Source organism: Tetrao urogallus, assembly GCF_951394365.1.
Source record: "Tetrao urogallus genome assembly, chromosome: Z".
In the NCBI taxonomy this organism is placed as follows: domain Eukaryota; kingdom Metazoa; phylum Chordata; class Aves; order Galliformes; family Phasianidae; genus Tetrao; species Tetrao urogallus.
This window is the reverse complement of record NC_136816.1, coordinates 74,336,412-74,356,573: the sequence shown is the minus strand read 5'-3', so window position 1 is coordinate 74,356,573 and position 20,162 is coordinate 74,336,412. Positions and strand designations below refer to the sequence as shown.

Below are 20,162 nucleotides of genomic sequence, written 5' to 3'. Positions count from 1 at the left end.
GTGAGCACGAGAAAAAGTGCCAGAGCTGTGCTTGGGCTCCTCGCATTTTGCAGGAAGGAGCTCGTTTGTTCGTGCAGTTTTGTTTTGTTTTGTTCTTCCTACTGAAATGATACTTTGAGATGGAACATGAAACAGAGTGGGGCTTCTACCCCCGTTTCTAGGTGTGTAAGCATCTACTGAAAGGGCCAACCAAAAAATCTGCAGAAAGCAAAATAGGCACTGAAAGCCCTGGCAGAGACTTGTTTTATGAATCTGTTTCTATTCTTTTTCAAGATTGGGTTCATGATCCTGTTGCATTGTGAATAAACAACAAGAAGAGCAAAAAATGACTTAAAAAAAGCAGGTGAAAGGAAGAAGCTGCCTGAAGGTGGGCAGGGGTGCAGGAGGTCTTGTGATGCAGTGCAAAGAACTGCACAGAGCTGCGTTTAAGAACAAAAAACAGGGTTTTTTAAAGGTATCGAATACCACAGGTATCAAATAGGCATCAAAAACTAAGCAGCCCTCTTGCGGTTGGTGCGATATACATAAAATCAGCTTTAGTTAGAAGCAGGCGGACTACACTTCCCGGCGTGCATCGCGGCTCTCCCGCCTGGCGGACTGCATTTCCCGGCGTGCCGCGCGGCCGCCACCCTGGCGCATGCGCAGCGCCGCAGCGCCGGCGACGTGGAAAGGCCGCAGGCGGGGGGCAAGCGGCGCGTGTGCGCCTGCGTGAGGAGGGGGGCGGCGGGTGGCGCCCCCGCGGCGCGCGCTGAGTGCGTGTCCGTTGCAGCCATTGGAGCGGCGGGTCCTCGCACGGTAAGCGCGGCCTCAGCGCTCCCGGGCCCTAACGGAAGGCGGAGCCCGGCGCTCGGCCGAGGCTCCCTCGGCGTCAAAGCCTCCGGGGCACGCTGTTGGCGGAGCGTCAGGCCGCGCGGCTGTGCCCGCACCAGGGAATGGGCGGGTTTGGATATCGGGGGGAAATTTCTTCTCCGAAGAGCGGTGGAACGCGGAGGTGGCGAAGTCACCGTCCGAGGTGGTGCTGAAAAACCACTGGGATGTGGCTGCGGGGGGCGTGGTGGAGGGGTTTGGAGATCTTTTCCAACCTTCACGGTGCTGTGGGTCCCGTGAGGAAGCTGAGGGTTCTCCTTCCTGCGTTCAGAGATGCGAGAGCAGTTCACCCTATGCAGTGTTTTCTCCACTTCCTGGTTATTTCCCACGTATTGGTCTCTTCTGGAGGGTAATATCCAGTAAGAGTGGTAAATATTTTAAGGTTGTGAAGCATACTTTCTCTGATACCGGTTCTTGTCTTCGACTTCTTTCATTGCCTGTGCTGAGGGGTAAGGTGCTGTGCTGCAGGTATGACACCTTCCCTGTGAGGACAAATGGAGAGAACTTCCCTGTGAGGACAGGTGTGTGTTCAGCCTGGAGGAGACTCTGCAGAGACCTGAGATAGGCCTGTCAGTATTGAAAGGGGAAGGAAAGAAGAAGAACAGGAAAGAAGGGCGCAGACTATTCGTCAGGGCCTGTGGTGATAGGACGAGGGGAAATGGTTTCAAACTAAAAGAAGAGGAATTTAGATGGGATAGAAAGAAGAAATTCTTTACCCAGAGGCCCTCGCACAGGTTGCACAGAAAGGCTGGTGTTGCCCCATCCCTGCAGACAGCTGAGGTCAGGCCGGGTGGGCTCAGCACTGCTGGAGCTGTGGGTGTCCCTGTGCACTGCAGGGAGTGGGACCTGATGGCCTTTAAGGGTCCCTTCCTACTCAAACCGTTCTGTGATCTATAGAATTACAGGCCTACTTTCCCTTGTGTTGGGCAGTTCTTGAATGCTGGGAGGTGCAAACAGTCTCCTGGGCCATTGAGTCTAATGTTGAAAGCCACTGTGTAGTGTAATTCTGAATTTTAGTAACTTCTGTGTAAAAAGCAGTGAAATTGCTCCTTTGATTTTAAATTAAAAATTGTCATTGCTGCTTGCATTGCAAAGACCTGAGGAAGGCGTTACTTTGAGCTCTCCGTGGGCTGGAATCCACACAGCACACAGCTGGAGCGGCTGTCAGCTCCTTGCTGCTCTTCCCAGCACTTGGCAGTCTGAGTTAAATTCAGTAGGAAAGTATGTAACGTAAGTGAATATGGAAGGTAGGTGGCTTTGATGCTTCCAGTGATGTTTTATCAGATGAAAAGGAAGATCCAGGCTGTTCGTAGTGTGCCAATGACTGACAGTTGGGCTTGCAGGGTTATGAAGTCACATGTCTTTTTGCGCAAAGGATGTATTAAAAGCAAGAAGTGCTGTTTGGTGGCTGAAGAACCATCGTCAGTGAGGATGGGTGTTTCTTCCAAGTGTGTTCTCTGCAGTGGGAAGCCTACTGTACCTGATAGTAATTGCACTTCTTGCCAAGTGGCTTCATTTGCACTCACCCTATATGAAACATAAAAGGTAGATGAACTGGGAGAGACATCATGGCAGCCTAAGGCTGTTTAACTGTGCTTCAGAAAGCTGTAGCCTGCTGTTTTCTCTTGTAATAAAGCTTATTTCTGGCTGCTGGAGATCCTGTCAACGTTAATTTACCTTTACAGGGTGGAGGAAAGCCCTGACGTTTCATCACCTTCGTAACAAAAGGTGTTTGTCAGGCCCGTGTCCTGTCAGCAGAGCTCCTTCTAAGTTCCTGCCTGCTGTTTGCCTCCTGTGACACACAGTGACTGAGGAGAGCAGGGGCAAATAATCTTAATGTGAATTAGTGAGTGCTAATACAAGGGCTAGTGCTTGGAAATAGGGTAGTTTTGACTTTGGGTCTTGAAAGAAGTAGTGGAAAGGCATGCTGCCTTAGAATGTGCATCCTGTGTCCAAACATGTATTTGCTTCTTGCTGCCCAGTGCCATAATGTAACTTTGTGAGCGTTTCTTTATATCCTGTGTTTTCTTCTGTCTTTTTCCCCCCGAATACTGATTACTAATGGATACTCGTGTCATTCAGTGTCAATTTTTGTTCAAGAGCTACAGGTCCTGCTGGCTGGTGCTTCTGTATTATAAATACAGAGCTGTAGGTTCTTGAGATGGCACTGAGAAATGACATAAGCCGTGCATCTCCGTGTCACTTATAGAAGGTACGTTTTCCTTCTTTTATTTTTTTCTCCTTTTCAGTTCTTTCCCAGAATGTTGTTAAAAGAAACATTCAGTTTCTTTTAATATTCTGAAATATTCTACCTAAGCAAGGTTTCCTGGGATCTCTTGTCTGGCTGTGAGCAGAAGGGCTGTCCTGGAGGTGGGATGGGAAGGAGCAGCTTATGCTCCTTGGAATGTGGAGATTGACTCCCACACAAAACACACGTGGAAGATGAACTGGAGCAGAAGTGTTGTCCTCAGTTTTCACCTGCTCCCTTGTAAGGGTGTACTTTGCTGGCAGCAAATCTGCCAGGATGCATTGCTTCTGCTGCTGTGCAGGACTCCTCAGCTTCACTGCGACCTGTAGGGACCACATCACAGCAGTGCTGCCTGCTTCAGGCGGATGCTGCAGAACAGCATGGACACTAGGGCAGGTTGCAGAACAGGAGGAACGAAAAGGGTGCTGTGTTTGTCTGCAGGAGAAAACAGCAGACAGCTCAGATGAGTAATCTTAAATTCTTTGAGATCAGAACCGAGGATGTTTTGGAGTCTGAAAAGGAGTGGGTGGAGAAGAAATGGAGAGTGACTGGTATCTGGGCAGCTCTGCCTGGAATTAGGGAAAGGAGCACTCCCACGTAGGTGTAGGAAAGCTGTGGAGGCAACCACGAGTCAGTACTGTGGGAAAGAACATGAGCAGAAGCAGTTCCTTGGGGAACTCAGGTAGGGGAAGCACTGATAGCAGTGGTTTGATGGTGTTTTTCATTGGCAGACATTGAGGTATGGCTGATGCATCTCTGCTCTTTTTTTTTTTTTTTTTTTTTTTTCTTTTAAATTATTTTTTAACATGCTTTGAAATAAGATCATTTTTTCATGCTTCTTCTGATTAAAAATAGAAAAATATCTTAAATTCTAAGAGTTGTAAAGATTTTTTTTTTTTTTTTAAATTTTTTTTTTTTTTTTTTTTTGCAGCTGCCCTTAAGGGCATAAGTTCTCACTGCAGAGTGTTTGTGCATCACTAATCTCATTTAGCAGGGATTCTTCCCCCAAACAGTTCCCTGAGCTGTGCAGTATGATGAGTGCATGACACATCAGGCAGGGGCAGAAACATCTGTGTGAAGGGAGCTTTGTCACTTCGCTGTCTCTTGCTTTCAGATAATGAATACTTTGGAGAACTAAGCAGTAAATTGAATTGTCAGATTACTTTCTGCTTGCTGGGTTTTCCTTTCCCTAGAAGTGAGCAGAAAACAGTAGGTTGTACTGTTAAGGGAAACTGCCGTTTATGTGCTGGAATTCACATTTTCTGGTTCTGCAGCATCGGCATCAATTTGAGATCTGTCAGTCCTTTGTCAGTGCATTTGAAGCTTTGGATATGTGTTAACAAACAAGTTTCCCCCTGGCAGCAGCTGCCTGGCACATTGTGACATGGGGACCCTTGCGGTACATCTGGCAGCAGGCAGTGGAAGAAGCAGGTGACATCATTTCTTAGTCAGATCTTTTTGCTTGGAACATTTCTCATCCCAAAGTTCCGCGTGGTCGTGTACTGATGAACAGAAATAACATTTCTGACTCCACGAAGGCTTTGCAGTCCTTGATGTGTGCTGCAGTTCGGAATGGGCTCAGTGAGGAGGAGTGCAGGTGGGTGAGGATGCGAGCAGTGTGTGTGTGTGCCTGCCCAGCTCAGCTGGGACTGGAGTGACCTGCTGCCTTTGATGGTCTCCCTTGCAGTGTGCCTGGAGGTGCAGAAGTGTATTGCTGAGAGCAGAAAGCTGGGATTCTTAAAGGCAACCAAAAAAGTGGGGCTTCAAGCTTACTGGAACTTTCTACTTCTTCTAGAGGTGGATGAAACACATCTAACAAACATTCCCGGGCACAAACTCGAGGGCTGTGCTTCTGCTTCAGGCTTTCAGTGTCCATTGCTATCAGCTGTCAGGCTGCCCACTGAGAAGTGGGATTGTCCTGGAGATTAGGAAATCCCCAGTGAGGATGAGTCTGCAGATTTTGAAGGTTGAACCTGATGCCTTCCTTCAGTTGGAGATCATCTCTGAGGTGTAACTGATGTCTGTTCAGACTTTGTTACTTGTGGGTGCCATCTCTGCTCTTCAGTTTTGCAGATGAGTGTTGTGTATGATACTCAGTCCACAAAGTATTGGACTGCAAATACTGCTGGAATATGAATGACTATCAGAGAATTAAATGTACTGTGTGGGTAGCAGGCTTCAAATTTTGGAGCTAAATGATACCTTCTGGTAATGTCTTCTGCTTCTAGGACGTTTTATTCTAGGATTATATGAGACATTTGAATGTCTCATTTGAATGTGTGTGTGTTGATATTTGTGTCTCTATGTGTGTATGTAGGTGTATTTTCAGGCTGCCTGCTGGTTCAGCCTGACAACCATGTGAGGGTTAGTTGTGGAAAGGGGAACTGCTTTGCTCAAAGCTGGCTTTACTAGGTGGATTAGTGGGATGCCCTCACTGGGAGACCAGTAGGAGACTTAGTGGAACTGTAACTACTGCAGTAACATTATTTGAACAGAAGGCTTAGAGGGTGTGACAAGCCTGCTGGGAGTTCTGCAGTACAGGTTACCCCGAGTTAAGCTTGCAAGCTGTTGTCGTGTTTGTGTATGTGAAAGGAGAGGCTGGGAACACTGCAGAACTCTGGCTGAAGGTTGGCCAAAGCAGTTTAATAAAACAGCAGAAGCTGTGGAGCACATGAGTCATAGAATCATAGAATCACTGAGGTTGGGAAAGACCTCAAAGATCATCCAGTCCAACCGTTCACCTATTCCCAATAGCTCCCACTAAACCATGTCCCTCAACACAACATCCAGCCTTTCCTTGAACTCCCCCAGGCTCGGTGACTCCACCACCTCCCTGGGCATCCATTGCAGTGCCTGACCACCCTTTCTGAAAAGTAATACTTCCTCATGTCCAGCCTGAATCTCCCCTGCCGTAGCTTGAAACCATTCCCTCTGGTCCTATCACTAATGATAGGACATTAACAGCCTAAGAAGCCTGAAGTTATTGGATGGCTGTCCTGCAAGTCCATTTCACCTCCAATTCTAGCATGTGTATTGCTCTTACCAGGAAGATTTGGTATGCAGAGTCATGACCAGATGCTGTACGTACTGCTGAATTGCTTTTAACCTGAAGAGGAAAAATGAGATTCTTGTAAACATGGTTAATAATTAATATCAAAGTCTTTTAGAAGGGACAGTGAATTTAAGATCTGTGCTTCCCCTCATCTATCTGAGGCTGAAATAGGTCCTGATGTGCAAGGCGCTTCCTTGTGTTTGGTTTGAAGCAACTGCTCCTGCATGTTGGGGCTGCGTTCTGTGGCCAAACAGATGTTGCATGTAACACAGTGTGCATGTTGCACAGCCTTACAGTGTGAGTTATGAGTCTTTGGGGATGTTCACAGCTTCATGAGGAGAAAAGAGTCTTGGTATGGTGATATTATTGCATTAAACTAAAAGACTTGCTAATAAATATCTAAGGTTTTTTTTTTTAAGCTAACAATTAGAGTGCTCTGCCTTAAAAAGCAATTAGACTTTTTTTTTTTTAATGACCCATGAATTTGTTTAGAGTATTCGGAGGGGAAAAATGTAGATTTGCTAAGTAACCTATTGGTGTGTTTGGGACTGACTTCTCTGAGGTGAAAGGGCTGTCGTGTGTGTGTTCCTTTTGGCTTTCCTACTGTGATGTGATAGGAGTCTGCTTAGCCTTGTGTTCTAAGGTGAGCTTGGAACTGAGGTCCTGCAGAGCAGCCTTTCTGTACAAAAGTGCCTGTTAACATAATCAAGTTTGGGGAAAATCTGTGGTAAAAGAGGATGAGATAAATTCTAAAAATCCTGTTTTCCAGTGTCCAGCCTTGCTTCTGTTTGGAAGAGGTCAGCCGGGCTCTGGGGACGAGGGAGAGCTCCCAAGGTACAGTAAATTACAAATACAAGGTACAGTAAATACAGCAAATCACCGTTATTTCAGTGGGTATGCCAGAGCCAAGAGCTTTCTTAGAATCATAGCACAGCATGGGGTGAATGGGATCTTAAAGATGGCCTGGTCCTAGCCCCTGCCTGTGGGCTGGTTGCCAACCATCAGCTCAGGCTGCCCAGGGCCCCATGCAGTCTGGCCTTGAAGCCTCCAGAGTTGGGGTGTCCACAACCTCTCTGGGCAGCCTGTGCCAGCACTCAGCACCCTCTGAGTAAAAAATGTCAACCTAACATCTCACCCAAATGTCCTTTAAAGCTGTTCCCCCTTATATTGTCACTAACAGGCCACCTAAAAGTCAATCCCCCTCCTGTTCATACGCTCCCTTCAATACTGGAAGGCTACAATGAGCTCTTCCTGGAGACTTCTCCAGGCTGAACAAACCCAAATCCCTCAACCTTTCTTCATAGGGGAGCGGCTCCAGCCCTCTGATCATCTCGGTTGATCCCAGGTTGTTGGTTTCTGTAGGAGCTGGATGTTTGTGGTCCAGGGGCAGCAGGGCTAAGATGTCTATGTACAACTCGAACCCCAGTTCCTGAGCCTCAGTTCTTCTACATACGAATGATCCAGTATCATATATTATTCACATTTGTTTCTTTGCCACTTGATCCTCTAGCTTTAGTATTCACTGACGTGATCTCAGAATTAATGCATGCTGGGACTTTTGTGGGTTTTTTTTTCTTTCTAAGTGGCAAAGTTTGTATTCAGGTAAGATGCATTCATCCTGTTCTGAGTAAGCTCTCAGCCTAAGTTTGGAAACCTTCGTTAACTAATTACATCTTACAGTCCTTCAGTGCTTCTCTGCAGATTTCACTTAATATTTCACTTTCTGCGCGTGGTCACAGTGACAAAATTGCTTCTGCAGAGGATTCAGATAGGTCTCATTTACAAAAAGCTTTATAGACTCTTAAGAGGTTCACGGGTTATTGGTGTAGTTTGTTTTTTCCTAAACATTTTTCCCTATCTTTGTAGGATTTCACCTGCTAAAGAACACATCTTTATTTCCTAATAGCCTGCCATATTCTGCTGTTTGACTATGCTAGCGTTTTGTTTCTCACATTTCTGAATACTGTGGATTTGCACTAAGTCTCTAATACAAGATGTTGGGATTGCAGCTGTGTTGGAGGCTAACATTGCAGATTGTGGCTGCATCGATCATCGTTCTTAGTTTTCCTCATTTTTATGCCACAAGGACGGTCTTTTCTGGAAGCAGAGGCCTCTGTGAAGATGAGGCAAACAAGTTGAAGTGATACTTCAAATAGGTCCTGTACCTTTGTTGAAACAAATCAAGAGTTTCTTCTAGGAGGTAGCTTGCATCTTCTAATAGAACTTCTCCCGTTTTTACTTCTTAAGCGAGCTCAGGCATGAGTGTTTTATTTACCCTGTAATGCAGTGCTTTACCTCATGGTGGGGATGGTGAGAAAACTTCTGCTTTTTTATTAGTCACAGTTATGTATTCTCAAAATGTAGATGATTATTAAAGCTGATATCCTGGAAGGATGGGCTGGCACGTGAGGTTGTATATTCCTCATTTGTACCAAGGACTTTAAATGTTTCTTTTCTTTTTTTCCTTACAGAAATGAAAGTTTAGAACGTGATTTGCCAGATAACAAAGATGGGAGCAAATAGCAGCAGCATCAGTGAGCTTCCAGACAATGAGTACTTGAAGAAGTTATCAGGAGCAGAGCCCATCTCTGAGAATGACCCCTTCTGGAATCAGCTGCTGTCCTTCAGCTTCACCGCTCCCACAAACAGGTACAGTGATGGAGTTTGTTGGGTAACTAAACTTTGGCAACACAGCCATAAAAGTGACAAGTCTAAAAGCAAACGAGTTGTTCTGCATTATTCCTGTTTGAGACAGCAGGGGAGTAAATGCCTGCCTGTAAACTGGACTTCTGTTTCTGATTCTGAAATCTCTTACCACCGTGTTGTCTTTTTTGGGTTCCTTTCTTCCTTGTAGCTGCAATTGCTATTAATGCCCTCTGGCTGCTAGAAAAAAATCAATGATAGACTTTGTAAGAGGATGTGAGTGTGTGTATGTGTTTGATTTTTTTTGAATTTTGTTTGTTTTGAAGTGGCTTTTCTTGAATAAGCCACTTTTTCTGCAGTTGTTGAAGATTCTAAAGCCAGTTTTATTTCCGTTCTTCAACTTTGATTTGTTCACACAGAGCTCCTGTCAAAATAAGTGTTAATGAGATATTTTTTGGAAGGAGAAAAACTGATGCAAGGTAACGAACACCGTGAGCTCCTGAGAATTTAATACAAATTAGTGATTGAATAAAGTTTCTGGTGAGGTTTGGCTCACACGTAGTGACAGACTTCTGTGCAGTGTCTTGAATGCTGCTCACAGTGGCTTTTGAAAGACAAAGAGCCACATTTATTTTCGTAGCATCTAATAGACTCCCATATTCTGCTGTTTGACTATGACTTTGACATTTCAAAGCTGGCAGATAATCTACCTGGCTTGTATTACTGTGCCTGTAAGCTGAAGTTCAGACACTTTGGAGGGAAAATGGTTAAGGTGAAAACCTCTGTTTCTGTAGTGGTTGAGGAAGAGGAAGAATTTTGGCTTCTGCATGGAGAGAATAGCCAACAATTAACAGCAGAAGAGTGAAGGGTTGTAGAGCTTGAAAAGGGCAATACCCATTTGGCAGTAGATGAGAGAACAGCGCTTTTTTACTGTGTTCTCTGAGAAAGCAAGAATTCTGGTTGCAAGTGGACTGTAAACACAATGGGAAATATTGTGAGTTATGTCCTACTGTGCTTGGTTTTTTAGTTATATATGTATATATCAAACAGCAGCAATTTATTTTGATTGTTCCACTGCCCCTTTGTCTTACAAAGTAAAGAACTGTCTCACAGCTCAACTTGGAGCTTTTGATGTGCCTATTTCATGCTCTCAGATCCAGTGCAGAGTCGGCTTGTTTAGAAATAAAATAAAAAAAGACATATTAAAAAAAAAAGCCAAACAAACCCAAAAGCTTTATCCAAAAGCAGGTTGAAGGCTTGATTAGCTGAACACCAGATGGTGCTCTTGCCTGGGAGCCAGGAGGGATTTATTTTTAGAGGCCTCCTTCGTGCAGTGTAATTGAAAGGAAGCTGATATTTCCCATTAAGCTGCATCTACCTGAGAGGACGGTTTGACAAATGATGTCAAATGATGTTGGCTGCACAGCATCCTCAGCCGTTGTCTAAATCAGATAACCTTGCCTGCAGGAGCAGAACAATAGAGGTCAGTGTTCATTTTAGAGATGGAAAGCTTGTGGAGTATCAAGTTTGTTTTAATGAGGCTTGAGTGGAGGTCATACGTTTGACAGCAGCGAGGTGCTGGGTTTTGGCAGTTATGGGAAGGAACCAGTTTTCACTTGCCAAGACAGAATTTAAAGTTTTTTTTTCCTCTTTGTGAATAATACTTTTTACACTAGGCTGTTGTAAGGTGTGTTTATAGTAGGTGATGGTTTGCAAGTGCTGTTGCGAGCCACACAAGTGCTGTGTTGTCTTCGTGGAGGTAGAGCAAAAGACCTTATTTCCTCATCTTTTTGCAGAGATGAGACTGACACAATCCCCAGGTAGAACAGGATCGTGTTCTCTGGATGCTTCTTTGGAAGTTGGTTTGTTCTATGTATGGCTGTAAGGAAAGAGGAAGAGGAAAAATACAAGCAGAGAAGGCAGTAGGGAAATGAATCCTCTTATTGGATCTAATACTTCCTGGGTTTGTTGTAGCACTGCATGATTTTAGCATTTGTTAGTTAGTAAAAGTTAGTTATGAAAAGCTCCAAGTTGAGCTGTGAGACAGTTCTTTACTTTGTAAGACAAAGGGGCAGTGGAACAATCAAAATAAATTGCTGCTGTTTGATATATACATATATAACTAAAAAACCAAGCACAGTAGGACATAACTCACAATATTTCCCATTGTGTTTACAGTCCACTTGCAACCAGAATTCTTGCTTTCTCAGAGAACACAGTAAAAAAGCGCTGTTCTCTCATCTACTGCCAAATGGGTATTGCCCTTTTCAAGCTCTACAACCCTTCACTCTTCTGCTGTTGACTTGAAAGTGTGCATCAAATCTTCAGGTGGCATTTAGGGAACAATAGAGATTTTGAGGGATTTATCTTCCTCAATAGGGTAGAAAAGATGTAATGACCTGCAGTCTGTGTTTGGATGGGTTTGTAGTGACAGTCTGTATGCAAAACGTTCTTGCTGCTTGCTGTGCTGGGGTGTTTTAAAGCAGTAACCTCTGCCAATGTAAAAGCTGTGTTTTCAGACTCAGAATCATTTAGAATGGAAAAAACCTTCAAGGTCATCAGGTCCAGCCATCAGCCTGACCTGCAGAATCCCATCACTAAACCATGTCTTTGTTTCACAAGAGTCTTGATGCCTTTAAAATACAGCTAGTTGAAGCTACTTTCTTTAAAGAATTCTGTGAAGTCAGGAAGCAAATTTCACCTTTAATGACAGTTTTGTTGAAGCCTGGGAGTATTCCCTCAACTTAAGAGAGCAAATTTGTGCTTTAATGAAGGACTTCGAAAATGCTGGCCAACAGGTCACAGAGGAAGAGGGCATTCCTGTGAAGCCTAGAACTTTTTGTTCAAGTGTGAGGGAAGTAATCCTGCACCTCACGTTCATCTGGATCTAAGTCGTTGCCTTTCTTTTCTGAAAAGCTGTTCCCTCCACGTATTCCATGGGATCCTCCTGTGGTTACTTCATTGCAGTTAAATGTAATGTGTTCAAGAGGATCGATTTAAATGCATTTTAGATGTTTTTGTCCCAAACAGTGATCTTAAGAGCATCTAACAAAGCAATCCCTTTCTTTGGATGTGGAGTTTCCAGAGGGAGTTAGTGCTTGCTTGAGCTTCAGTCCAGTCCTGTTCTTGATGAAAAAGTTGAATGCTACCAGTGCTGCTGTATGGATTAGAAAGGGGGGATGTTTTAGTTTTAGCCTTCCAGTTCTATGCTTATTCGTTAAGCAAGTGTCATCTCCACATCTCCCTTTGTGGATCAGTCTTTGGAGGTGTAATAGTTGCAGCATTAATTCTACTGGATTTCAGAACAACTTCTTTCCCTCTGTGCATGTGTTGGGGTGGTGTTCTGCTGCAGTATGCTCTCACTGGGTGTTCCTATTCCTTGAGTTGGGTGGTTGTTGTTGCCTAGTAATCGGGATGGCAAAGTTCAGATCTGTGTTCTTGTGCGAAGGAGAAGGAGTGGGTTGGTTTTTCTAGGTGTCAAAGCTCATTTTTGTTTTGGTACCAAAAAGAATGGTTCAGATATTGAAAGTGTTGCTGAAATTCTGAAGGTCTTGCTTGGTTTGGTTATTGATTCTGACAGTTTGTTGAAATTTGAGTATTGTGTGCTTGAGGGAAGGGGGAAAAAAAAAAAACTCCTGTAAGAATTAATACCTTGAGAATTAGGGGAAAAAGTGAACTGTAATTAGGATTAAAGTATACACTTAAGGTTTAAATTCTGAAGCAGCTGCAGTAATCGCTCTGCTTGTCTTCTAGAAGTACGGAGCTTCTTCGGGTGGTGGGAGGTGGATGGTTTTAGTTGGGTTTTGGTTATTTAGTATCTGAGAGCTCTCTGGTGGGTTGGTGTCCAGGGTAATGCTCACCATGCTTGTAATTGCTCAGAAGGAGCACATCCTGGTGACAGCAGCCAGATGGACAGATTTAGATGCTTAAAATAGATATATCTTTGTCTCACCCGGGCCTAGCAAATAATGTTGTCGGAAGCTGTTGACAAGGCATTCTGGTTTTGTACCACTTGCTTTTAATTACTCTGCATGCTTTTAGCATTGAAACAGGAGACCACCTTTGAGACTGATCTTAATGTTTTAAAGCACAGATCTAAGTATGTTTTCTGTTTCTGAGACTTATGTTTGAAAGCAATTTTTGAAAGAGGAAAAAGGCCAGCATTTGATGTTAATGAAGCCGATCTTCATAATGTGAAAATGTCTTAAGACGCTCAGCTGTAGGTGCAGAGCTGCATGCTGCCAGCTCACTGCACACTAAGTTACTCTGATCCACAGAGTAGCTGCAGGCATACCAAAATGTTTGTTTCTATGTTGAGGTCTCTCCTATTGAAAACCTCTGAAATAATTCTATCAGTTGCTGTTCCTACCAATATCCTTATCTTTTTGTGTTCTGTCTCAGCTGTTTTTATATTAATCAGGTTACTCATTGGGAAATGTAATCCTAATGCTTGGGAAGCAAAAGCAATTTTGGTAATCTAATTAGGACAGTATTAAGTTTCGCAGTAGTACTGTATTACACCTTTCCAACAGGGAAAGATACTTCTCCGGTGAAAAGCACTGTAATTAAAAGCTTGTAAAGAGAGCTGAAATTTTTTTTTGTTTGTTTCAGGTTGATGATTTACAATAAATGTTTCTTATACTGAAACATATTTCTGCTTGGAGATATTTCCTTTCTTACATTTAATGACATGTCAGCTGTATGTCTTCTCCCATAAGTCCTACTCCAGCTTAAAACCAGTGGTATTGAGAATGATGCTGGGTGCTGTTGGCTCACTCAGGTTTTGAGATTGTCCAGGCTATTATTGATTTCAGCTGCAAATTAATGAAAAGAAACATTAACAGGTAATTATATAAAAATTTGGATACAGAAGATGTCTTGGCAAGAATTGAGGAAGATGAGTCATTAACTCATTACTATAATGGCTGGGAATGAAAGATGGGAAAGAGGAGAGCTGAAGGAGGAGTAGTGTTACAGAGCTGCTGAGGCAGGAGGGAGCTTTAGGGCTTGCCTTATCGTGTGCCTTGCTGAAAGCAGGTCAGCCAGAACAGCTTGCCCAGGGCTGTGCCCTGTTGGGTTTTAAGCCTTCACAAACAAAAAGCAAGCTGTTCTGGTAATTGATTGTCCTTAGAATGAAATGGTTGTTTTTTATGTTTCAGTAGAATTGTATTTCAATACAGGCTACTTAGAATGTATGTAAGTGTTTTTGCTTGAAAGTATATTTAGTTTTAGTATTTGACTGTGTTGTGGAGGTGATTTCTTACATGCTCAGGCATCCTAAGGTAGGATGGAGGAAAATTTTGTCTCTTTTCTCCAAGGAGCTGTTCAGCTTTGGCCACTCTTGGAAATCATGTCTGCCTAAATAAGCTACAGATCTAATCCAGAGATCCTGTGGAAGCTATTGAGGTCTTTCTGGGAACATGAAAATTGGCCTGACCAAATCCATAGAGTTCTGTCATGGTCTCTGAATTGTGGGTGAATAGGAGAGGAGAGTCAGCTAGAGCACTTACAGAGGAGTCTTCCTATCCCGTTAAGTTACTCTTTTTAATGCCTCTCTTATTGAGATCATGTGGATGATATGTGAATACTGTGTGTTTTTACTGTAATTGCAAGCTGAGAACATGCAAAAATGTGGGGCAACGTCTGGGTGCAAAACTGGATTAGGAAATCCAAAGAAGTACAGAATCAAGGGGCTATATATTGGATCACATCAGTGTATTTCAGTGGTATTTGTCATTTTGAAAGCATCAAACTTGCAGTGTAGCTAATGCCTAATTTCAGTGACGTCAAACCAAGCACGGCAGCATCAAAGCCACAGGGGTAATACTGGTAACAAATGGTTCAGTGATGTCTCATTGACAATTAATTTCTGAATATCAGTTTCCTGTCTTAGTAGTCCATAGAATTTAGCACAGATTTTAGTAGTTCATAAGATTTAGTAGTTCATATGTTTCTATGGTTGTTGTACTTCAAATGCATATTGTACTGCTCAGTAGCTATGTAAACTAGCTAATGTGTTGTTAAAATGAAGTGCTCTGTAGCAGTGTTTCACTGTTTTGTAAAGAATTTTCTCTTCAAGTAATGGAACTTGAATTGCTAATGGAACCGTTTTTTCCCCTCCCCACAGTGCTGACTTAAAACTTTTGGAAGAAGCAACCATCTCAGTCTGCAAATCTTTAGGTGAGAAACTGACATCTTGTTTTCATCTGGCTGAGCAAAAACGTTAGGAACATAGATGTACACATTCACATCTTTTGTATATGTAACTGTATGTGTTCTACTGGCAAGATTAGAATAGTGTCAAGTGTGTTTATGTATTCCAAGCCTTTAGAAAGCTAGCTTTCCTTTTGTAAAACATGAAATTATTGAAAAGTTTAAAACAAATAACTCCGTCCTTGCTACCTCTTTTTCCTCCTGCCCTCAAAGATAATCTGTGAGGGAGAATTAATCAGGGGTGAAAGGAAGGAATAATATGAATGTGGTCAGTGATATTACAAAGAGGTTGCAAGTAGTGGAAACCTGCTCGGCTTCCTGATAGAAAACTCTATGCAAGCCTTGCAAAGGGAGCCATAGAAGCTTCACACTGGAATATTTTTAATTCAGAACAAAAATTATTTTAGAGAACAATCATGGAGTAGTAAAGCATGTAGTGGAAAATCTTAAAAACAGAGTAACCACTGTTTAGGAAAACAAGTATCATACTTTCTATAGAAATATTTAAGGCATTGACGTCTGTTTTCATTCTACATACAGTCTGAACTAAATTGTCCCAACTTACAAGTGCTATTTAATTGTGTCTTTGCAATTCCTCATCTAGTGGAGAAGAATCCTCGAACAGGAAACCTTGGGTCGTTGATTAAAGTCTTTCTTTCTAGAACCAAAGAATTAAAAATATCAGCAGAATGTCAAAAGTAAGTACTGGCAAAAAAGGTGGGCGCACCTTTTCACACTTCAACTTTCAATTTTTTGCTGGCTTTGGAGTTATGCTCTACCAGTTAACATAGTTACTGAACAAAGTTAAACTTCCCTTAAGTCATTGTTTGAAATTAGGAAAGTGTCTAACGCTTTATCAAGCAGAGAGTATGAAGCATAACTGATGAATGTATTATCTGAACAAAAGAGTATTTGTCTTCCCTGCTAGGTAAGCACATTTGTAGGTGAAAATGATGTGACTTCAGGTTAATTTCTGCCTTCCCAAGTATGCACTCCTGGGGGCTTGCTGTCCTAATTTTCTCTGGGTGGACCCCATATGGGCAGTAAGCATGCTGTGTTTCCAGGCTGGAAGTTGAGAACCCCAAGCCCTTTGAGGTGGTTTTATGTGGGGGGCCGACTATTGCGTGGTAGGAAACTTAATGATAGGTGTAAGGATTCAGATAAGAGAATGCTTATTTTTCAAAGGAGACATTTAATCTTAAGTTACTGATTTTGAGATATTTGAAAGTCACCTGACTTTTTAGCTAAATCCTGATTTATGAAGGCCCTCAGAAATTATTTTCAGATTTGATTGGTTTGAGCAGAAACATCTATATATGGATACTGCTTTCAGGCTGTGTTATGCAACTGTTGTTCAGCAGCAGGAAAGAACAAGAGGTTATGAATGTAGCATCATACAGCTCTTCCAGGAAGCTTTCTGCGATTGTTCCCCTGTAACCTTTGATAAAAACTTGACTCCCATCAGAGAGAGAAATAAGATGTTCTTTTCAATGCCTCCTTGCTGCCAGAGCTGCTCTGCTTATATCTGGAGAGCAATGCTACTCCTTCCTGGATGGCTTCTGCTTATTTAATCCATCAATGCATTAACACAGCTTGATGTTGTGCTGTTGTATGGGCTTCCTAGCGCTCACTTGTTGTTACTCAAGGAAATGTAATGAAGCCGTAGCCTCCCTGCATTCAGAAAGAATCTCAGTTAATGCTTTAGAGCACTTCAGCTTTTCCTTGCTTCAGCCATAGGAACTCTTCTGTTAATGTCATGTATCTTGTGATCGTTGCTTTCATTGCTTTTAATGCACTTTTCCAAATTGTGTTACTGATTCCTGTTTCTGCTTCCTTTCCAGTCACCTCTTTATTTGGCAGGCTCACAATGCATTATTTATTATCTGCTGCTTGCTGAAAGTGTTCATCAGTCGGATGTCAGAAGAGGAACTGCAACTTCATTTTACTTACGAGGATAAGACACCTGGCTCATATGGTAGGTATCTGCTGCTGAAATTGGGCAGTACTGATGTTAGATGTGTGTCGTACCCCCCAGGACACCCTGTGAGATTGAAAGTATGTAGGCAGTAGTAAAACTGGCTTTCCTCTTTCAAGTCTGAAATAATTAGGTGTAAATTATCTTCCTTTTTATCCAGCATATGAAGGAGGATGGCTTTAAAGTGTGCTGAGAGCTTTTAGAGACTGGTTTACTGTTGTCTTTTGCTAGAATTAAACATCTGTTTACAAACTGTTAGTACACTACAGGTTCTCATGGCAAACTAGCCCTCTTCTTGAGCTGTGTTCACGTTGTTAGGACACATAGGATGGCCTCTAACCCAGTGGGAGGAACAAATGAGAATGGAGTGTAGCTTTTCTACCGCTACTGTGAGACTGACACTGGAGGAGTTGTTTAGGAGACTGGATTCCTTGTATTTGCGGAGATTGGAGGATGTTACTTTTCTTACCTCAACTGTTCACCACTTTCAGTGACATCAGGGCATTAATGCCATTTTTTTCTCCCTTCCTGGGGCTTAGAAGTTGCCTTCCCTTTGTGGTTCTGTAAGTTGATTGCCACTTGTGACCCTGCACGTGCACTTTACTCCTCTGTTCTCTCATCTGCAGGAAGTTCTATGGAGGAAAGAGATGTAGATCGTATTACTTGGTTCTCTTTCTTCTGATGATAGAGGGAGAGGAGAAGTATTCCTCGTAGAACACCACTGGAACATAAGATCCATTGTTGTTCTTATGCCTTGGAAGTAGTGTAGCCATACTTCAGGAGAAGGGTATTATAGAAATAAATGTACTCTTTGGTTTACCTTCTCACATTCCATAAGTCAGTAACAGCTAGGAAATGGAATTACTATGATTTTTAGAAATATTGACAGTTGCAATGATTTTTTGATCCCTCAAAAGGCAGAAGATAAAATTGAGCTGGTGGACAAAACTTCTACCAAAGTATTGGCAAAGTGTATTTAAATAGAATGTCTTAAAGGGAAAAAGTCCTCCCCAGGAAAAAAAAAAAAAAAGAAAAAGTGTTAAACAAGAACGATGGCAGCAAAGGAATGGCTTTGTTGTAAAAGCACTCCTGCTGTCATCTGTTTGAAAAGCAAACCAAAGTGACTAACCGGGAAAGTCTTCTGAGCATGAATGTGTTCAGTATTCTGTTGACAGCAAAAAGAAAACCCACGTGTTGTCTGCTACAAAGCTTTGTGTAGCACTGTGTCAAGACACCTTTGCAGAATACATGGTGGATAATGCTGGCAAGACAACGTTGATCTCTTTAGCTTTGTTTTAAGACACTGATGACTTTGTAGTTGTGTATGTGTTGCATAAAGCCAAAAACAGTTTGGCCAAAAAGGATTGGCATCAGAATGCTGATACTGTGCAAGTGAATTGTGAAAGAGTAACCAAAAATTTCTGAATGTGGACTTCCCTCATCTGTCAGTCCAGCAAGGAAGGACACCACTCAGAATGCCTGACAGCTGCTTGCTCACCAAATAGTGAAAACTGCTCTTGAAAATCTGTTTTAACTCCTTGGCGCCTGCCATTGCTCTGGGGAAATCAACTTCTGATGCCAAGGGATTAAGTACTGCATGTTGAAATGGTTTAATGTATTTAAACTGAGGTGAGTAATCTCCAAGAATGAGGTCAGCTAACTGGTGCAGCAGCAAGTGGTGCCTGCTCTTTGCACTGTGTCATGGCAGATTGTTTGAGGGTTGAGAGCTGTTTACTGAAAAAAAAAAAAGCCTGCCTATCTCTTGTTTCAGTGTAGCACAGGAAAACAGATGGAAATGCTGACAACTTTTGTTAGGGCATCAGCAATCTTTATTCCTCATGCTGGGAGTTCCTTGTGGTGCAGTGTTTGAAAAGAAAAAAACAAAAACAAAGTGACTTGCCACTGGGATAGATCCATGTTTATCCTATCTTTAGTAGCACTCGACTATAATTCTCAGTGATGTTTACTTGTGGTAATTTTATGCACTTTGATGGCAAATGTGCTTAGCAGTTATCTTGGAGCTGAATGCTAGCTGGATGTTCTTGATTAGGAAGAGGATTGTGTGTGGTCTGCTGGCTAAGGCAGGAGACTGAAGGCAGGAAACTAGTTCTCTGTCCCTGCTCAGCTGTGGGCTGAGGCCAGTGCTGCTCCTGACCTGTGTTTCCAGTTGGAATACCTTCTTCAAGGTGCTGGGTTTTATAGCATGCTGTGTTCACATAGCCAGCATTTCTTCTTCCTAACAGGTCCTTCAGATAATGTTTTAAAGTATGTACTGTGTGGTCTTTATACTTACCAATGTGAAAAGTGAAGTATAATTCGCAGAGCGTAATGGAATGCTTTCGTGTTAGGGTTCATTAAAGTAAACAGAAAGAAACGTTTCTTTTATTTTCATAATGAAGTCTGGCTTTCTACAGCATGTATTTCATTCTTTAGAATACAATTTGTTCTGAAGCTTATACAGATTTATTAATACTTTCTGTTTGCATCCATCAGTGTTTCTTGTGGGAAACCATTCAGCTTAAACCTCTGGAGTTGTTTCGTTTCCCTGTTTAAACTATCAGCATCACGCTCTTTTTCCTGTTAGCTTGTGAATCCATCCTAGTATCATGTGAGAATAAGCAGAGAACCTGTTAGCTCAGAGGGCCTAGCCACACTGTCAGCTCACTCAGTTTGCTCGCTGTGCAGTCACAACATCAGCACCTGCTGTGTGTTTGGTATTTCAGGCAGAACTTTATATGACAGTAATGGTCTGCGGAAATATCCTTGCCATGGGCTTTTGAGAAATGCCTTCTCTTCTGACATAATTGCTGTTGTTTAGGTGGTGCTTTACCTGGCTTACCTGGAAGAATCGCCTCCCAGTTTTTACAGTTTTCTGTAAAAACTTTCTTTTACAGTTTGCTTTCAATCTTTCTAAGTGTTCAGTTTATGCTTTTTCCTGCTGGACTGTATTTAAGTTTGGAAGAAAGCTCTGTAGGATGTGATTACTGGAGCTTTTCTCTTTGCAGAAAGGTTAAGTACAAGGGTACGTTGCAGCCTACCTTCATGGTGTTCTAATGAACAAGTGGCACGGGGCTGTGTCTCTGCTGCAGGAGGGTTTACTCAGACTCTTAATAGAAGTTCTCACCCACTGGCAGTTTTCAGGTGGTTCCTTATGCCTTAGGAAG

The 20,162-nt window shown here is 42.6% G+C and overlaps 1 protein-coding gene across 2 annotated transcripts in view; it reads left to right on the top strand.

Moving 5' to 3' along the window:
- Positions 1–8,676: 8,676 nt before the first annotated feature.
- Positions 8,677–20,162, top strand: part of DYM (dymeclin) — a gene marked incomplete at both ends in the record, with an annotated part of 140,425 nt that continues 128,939 nt past the window's right edge. For both annotated transcript variants that reach the window (XM_079548570.1, XM_079548569.1), the window contains 4 exons: positions 8,677–8,816; positions 14,938–14,990; positions 15,628–15,721; positions 16,865–16,998. In XM_079548570.1, coding sequence (XP_079404696.1) covers positions 8,677–8,816; positions 14,938–14,990; positions 15,628–15,721; positions 16,865–16,998 — 421 coding nt within the window. The remainder of the gene's footprint in view (positions 8,817–14,937; positions 14,991–15,627; positions 15,722–16,864; positions 16,999–20,162) is intronic.